The following is a 5,746-nucleotide window of genomic DNA, read 5'->3' as shown; positions in this document are numbered from 1 at the left end:
CGTGACGTCAAAATGTTGACATTAATTCCCTTTTTAATTAATGATAATGTTTGAATCCAGGATCCATTTCTTTTTTATGACTTGGCTCGGGGTCTTTCATTGACGCGGGAGAAGGATGCACTCCAATGGGACGGGGGGGGGCGATGACGCATCCGCACACCTCCCCTCTCCATCTCCACCCCACCCAACCCCACCTACGTGACAAGTGAAAAAGGCATGCCTTTCCGATTCATGAATAAAAAACCAAGGGGGAGTTAAGTTCATAGGACGCAGGAAAGTTCTCCGCAGACAAATGTTTGGCGCTCTCCATGACCGAGTACACGTAGAAATCCCCGAGAACTGATCTGCGGGCTGCACACTCGGAACAAGCACAAGAACGGAGAGGCGCTTCACTGGGGGAATAGAGGAAGAGGAGAGGAAGGGGGAGAAAGAGAGAGAGATATCTTATCTCACTCTCCAACTTGAGGTTCAGCGGATCGCAACTGGTAAGAGGAGCCATTTTGTGGGCTTTTACGTAGCGTGTGTGTGGAAAAAGTCAGGTGCGGCTGGATTTTTGCTTTTAAAACTAACTAGGTGTGGTTTTAAAGTAGCACTAACCTTAATGCATTCAATAATTGTTCCCATGAGTAGATGATTTTACACTTGTTCATTCACTTTATGTTCTTTCTTTTGCAGCAGGACAATGTCTAGTAAAGCGACTTTAGCCTTACTCATCTATGGAATCATAATGCATTACAGCGTCCACTGCTCACCTGTGGGGCTTAGCTTTCCAAGCGTTAGGTACGTAAACCTCTATTTGTCTTTCAAGTGGCACTTTCCAGATGTTTATTACAATTTCTTGGCTTTGAAATGAGGTAATTGTTGCCCTGAGCAGCAGGGCGCCGGCTAAATAGCTGTTAGTTATGGATGTGGCTATAATAGCCTTTTGGATTACTGGATAACATCATCTGACAGCCGATCCATAATGCGTGGAAACATTCACCAGGGAGCCTCGTTGATGTGATTTAGGCTGCTGAGGAAGTGAAGCAGTGTCTCAATTTGTCCTGAAGCATTAATCGACCAATTTATGGGATGAGATAATGAATATAAAACGATTTTTTGGAGAAGAAAAAAGCTCCTGATTTTAAGAGGAAATGCCTTTTTGAATATAAAAATAGATGTTAATGGAAAGTGTGACATGTCTGGAGGATAATTAAAGAACATATGACATAAAAAAAAGTCTGGGAAAAACACGTTTAACTATGAATGTTCATTAGTGAAGTAGAATTTAATAACATTTCTCTTTTTTGCAGACTTGACAGTGAGGTGTATGATGAGGATGGGAACTCTTTACCGTCCCTGGATTACGACAGAGAGCAGATGGAGGTGAGGAGCCCTCCGTCTGCGGCGGACGACGTCTTCACTTTGTATTTCCCACCAGAGAAAAGGTGACTATTTATCCCCATTTTACACAAAAAGTATTTTTTTTTGTTTCGTCCCAATGTTGGAGACATCCATGTTGAACGTCTCATTACTGTAGTCCTATTTCTGTCCACTTATGTTGTGTTCTATGTGAATCAATGTAACGTATCGTCGAAATGTTGTCAGTAACACAATGATTATTATTTGTTTATCCCTTTGCCAAATTAGGGTTTTAACTAAAATTCCTAATTGGACTAAAAAATTCTTTTTTTGCAGAATTTTTTTTTAAATGAAATATTTTACCCAAATTGCAGGTTCCTCCAAATGTCAATGCAACTTAATCCGGATAAAGAGATAACCTTAAAAAGTTAAATAATATAAACCATACTGATGAGCTCAAGGCCCACTATTCAATTATTATAATAATAGTGTTAAGATTAGATTTTCTTACAGTACAGCTACTTGAAATTGTTGCCTCTCTCGCTGGGTGTGTGGTGATTTTACTGTGTGGCTATCTATCATCCAGAACGGAAAGGCATGCAGACGGCATGTTTAATAAAGCCTACAGGAAAGCGCTGGGTCAGTTATCAGCCAGGAAATATCTGCATTCTCTGATGGCAAAACGTGTAGGGTAAGAACATCTTCTGTCACCTCTTTTTTTTATACTTTTTCCTGTCTTGTGTGCGTTTTTTTGGTTTTCTTTGGATTGCCCCTTTAAATCCACGCTGTTACACGTACTGTATATGTCTGTGGTCCCATTATTTCCCAGCATGTAGCTAAATAATCCTCTGAATCAGACTTAGTAATGCAATAAGAGCTCAAACAGGCTGATTTGGAAAATGTCGTTTTCTGCTGTGTTGTAAAGGCACAAGAATGAACCCGCACAGGTTTACATTTATTTCCATATGACTCATTTATAGGATGGAGTCCCAGTGGTTCCCGATGGAAGAGGGAGGAGGGTGGGGGGGCAATTACTCAAGCCTTATGAGCAGGCCTATCACATCTTATTGCAGGTCGAATATATATTGCCCTGGGACTGTTAAACAAAGTGAGGATATTTCTGATGCTTTGTTGGATGCAAAGATTCAAAATGCAAGCACATACATGATACATCCCTTTGTGTCCTGCAAAATCTGATTATTCCTGTAAAAGAAGGACACAGATTGTTTTTTTGCACATCTCCACAAGCTGACAAAATCAGATTATTTCATTATTTGCCCTCTAAAATGGAGACACACGCTCTTCACCTCGGCTCCACATGCTGCACATTCAGCGTAGGGGTCGTGGGATTATAATCAACGTGATGATAGTGAAACCTCTTGTCTCTCACACAGCGGGGGGAAAACGCTGGACGACAGCTCAGAGCCTCTGTCCAAGCGACACTCAGACGGGATCTTCACAGACAGCTACAGCCGCTACCGGAAGCAAATGGCAGTCAAGAAATACCTGGCAGCAGTCCTGGGGAAAAGGTATAGACAGAGAGTTAGAAACAAAGGACGTCGGTCGGTTTATTTGTAGCATCCTCACCCTCCCCTCCTGAAAAAAACAAAGAAAAAACTTAAGTGTGCAGCCCCACATGAAGTCATTTTGAGATCTGAACAATCAGTGGATCGCTTTTGTGTTCTTAAACATGTATTTATGTATGAAGTAAGCCATTAAAATGAATATTTTGATAATATATTGTTTTCTATTATGTACTTACAGCACTAAGGACACACATTACTACTTTGTGGACCAATTTTTTGTTCATTCTAAAACAAAAAAAAGAATAGCCTCTATTTATGTATTCATTGATTTATTTTTTTTAGACCTATTTTTGAGGGGAGACAATTGTTCCCGTGGCGATGTGCTCCGAACAGCCCCTGTCTTTTAAACGTTTAGTGAAGAGATATATGATTGTGAGGAAAATAAATAGTTTAAAAGACAATCACTGTATTGAATGCTGCTTTTTGTAAAGTGACATTAAGAGTTTAGTTGTCTTTATTCACAACAGCCTTGAAGACATAGGTTTTCACCCAATCCTACAAGACATAGACTTTGATGCCCTCCCGGACGGGGATGAGCTTGAGGCTTTTTTGGGAGACTGGCTGAAACAGTTTTCTCCCGAATTTCCGGTGAGTTTCAGGCTCTTTCCCCGAGGCCGTAATCCTTGCAGGGGCTCCTCATGTCCCTTCCTTTTTCACCTTTAACCACTCAAACATTCTTCCGCCTCATTTGTGCTCCTGTCTCTCTAGAGTCTCACACCCTTAATCATCCCACAATGTGGAGGGACTTTGCTTAGACTGATTGATCAAAAGTTACAGATTTATGGAACAAAGACGATGATTATTTTAGTAGACCTGGGCTAAACCAGATGTGAGCCCTGCTGGCACTTTACACTTTTAAGATATCCCTTTTCTCAATTCAAAATGGGACAATTTCAAATCTGAGATGAGGACCAGAGTACTTTTGAGGTTTTTCTTTCTTCCGCACTATTTACGGAGTGAGATCACACCTTTGACTCATGTACATTGCCAATCCTGTGTTTCTATCAACTGGTTTCTGCTGAAGATTTTCTCTCTGTCCATATAATAAGTATCACTAAATCAGGCACATTTTTAAAAAAAAGAATAAAAAAAAGAAGAAATGATACTTGTTACATGGTCACTCATTCATCGATTTGCTCCTGAGAGACATACGAGGCAGTTTGAACTTTTGTGTTTGAACTTTCTGGGTCTATTTTGCTTCCTTTTCTGTCATGTGAACCAATGTAAAAAAAAAAAAGAAACAGTAGATTGCATGATTAAAGTAATTGCACTAGCCACTGCATCTGTGCAGCCGACTCCAACTAGATGGTTTTGCTTGCTTTCTGACTACTGCAAACATACATACCTGTCATTTCTCGATGTCGTTTTGTGTTCTGTTCTCACAAGGTGTATGTCGAACTTGAATAATTATTTGAATGTACTTACTGCTGGCAAGAATCACTCAGTCAAATGTCATGATTTATCATTCTGTTACTAAACCAACTGATTTTGTTTTAAATTGTAATACACAATTTGAAGTGGTCTTTTTCTGTAGAAGGCCACAAAGGCTGCCATGATTGACACAATTAGATTCAAAGAAAAGGAGAAAGACATCGAGGAAATAAAGAAAGCAACGATCAAGAACATGCTTATTTTGAAAAGTCGAGGGAGAACAGTTTGTAAAATCTGCAGGATAAGACTCACACATTCCCCCCGTCTTTATACTTCTTACCATATTTGTGAGGAAGGGCAGGGTAAAGTTATTAGATTTGTGTTTGCTGTATCAATCTTTCTTTAATTTTGCATTCTCCTCTAGGCTTTGTGACGCAGGAAGCAGTTTGCGGCTGTGGTGCCTTGCATCGACTTTAAAATCGCCATTGAATCACAGATGGCTATTTAGTGGCCCTACAATGCTGCACATCATCAGCTTACATTTCACTCTTTTGTTGTTGTTTTTGTGTTGCACAGACGTTTGATAAATCTTTAGAAGCCTCCAGCTTTAGACAACAAGCGTCCTCGCTTGCACTGCTTTCTTTTGCACTAGACGTAGATTTTTGTGAACATAGAGGGAAGAATCAGTTTCCCGCTCTCCATGAAACGTTATATGTATGATAATGAAAGCGCCAATAGCCTTACAAAAATGAAATAATCTTCAAAGATATATATATATATTTATTGTTTAGAAAGTGAATATTAGATTACTACTTCAAATGGCGATCTGCAAGGGTCAATAAATGTCTAAAAAAATAAAGTGTTGTAAGATTTGTATGAATAAATTTTTGTAAACAACAAAAAATCCGTCTAATCTTTGAAGCCAATATCACCATAAGTCTGTAAGGTTGGACACATTTGGGAGGTTGAAAATGAGTAATAAAACCCAAACGTATTATGTTACAATTATGAACATAGACCCTGCATCAACAGGTCTGACAGGAAGTTTCATAAGAAAGGAAAGATGAACAAAAACCAGCTTGTGGAAGTCACAGACGGGGAAAAAAATCAAAAAGACCTCATACCATTAGACAAAGCACACATACATGCTCACACACACTTAATTCATGCTGAAATACCCAAAATAAAAAAGTGTCAATCACTTTCTGGTCCTCTTCAGTGTGGGTGTTGAATGTTGTGGCTATGTGGATGATCAATAACTACAAGATGTTGCCAAATAAATAAGCAACAATGGAAAAAGTGGTGAAAAGAAGACCAAAAGATCCAAATCTCTGCCCGAATTTCACGGTGACTCAGTGGCTTTTGGCGGAGGAACGGTGCGACCAGTTGGCTGCGCGTGCACCCCCTTTCGGGACAGCATGAGTAAGGAGACGTGGGAAGGATCACCC

At 39.8% G+C, this 5,746-nt stretch overlaps 1 protein-coding gene across 6 annotated transcripts; it reads left to right on the top strand.

Moving 5' to 3' along the window:
• Window positions 1-257: 257 nt before the first annotated feature.
• On the top strand, window positions 258-4,816 carry LOC104961606 (glucagon family neuropeptides). Of its 6 annotated transcripts, XM_010789933.1 has the most exons (7): window positions 258-485; window positions 676-780; window positions 1,293-1,427; window positions 1,928-2,032; window positions 2,736-2,870; window positions 3,395-3,515; window positions 4,723-4,811. In XM_010789933.1, exons 2-7 carry the CDS (start codon window positions 683-685, stop codon window positions 4,729-4,731), a joined length of 603 nt encoding a protein of 200 aa, XP_010788235.1. In that variant the 5' UTR covers window positions 258-485; window positions 676-682; the 3' UTR covers window positions 4,732-4,811. The 6 variants fall into 6 exon arrangements, with proteins under 6 accessions (XP_010788235.1, XP_010788233.1, XP_010788236.1 ...); XM_010789931.1 differs by having other exon boundaries at window positions 3,395-4,816; XM_010789932.1 differs by lacking the exon at window positions 258-485 and adding an exon at window positions 521-573 and having other exon boundaries at window positions 3,395-4,816.
• The last annotated feature ends 930 nt before the right edge of the window (window positions 4,817-5,746 follow it).

This window comes from Notothenia coriiceps, unplaced genomic scaffold (assembly GCF_000735185.1).
Source record: "Notothenia coriiceps isolate Sejong01 unplaced genomic scaffold, NC01 NC01_scaffold00033463, whole genome shotgun sequence".
NCBI lineage: Eukaryota > Metazoa > Chordata > Actinopteri > Perciformes > Nototheniidae > Notothenia > Notothenia coriiceps.
This window is presented reverse-complemented; position numbering and strand designations above follow the sequence as displayed.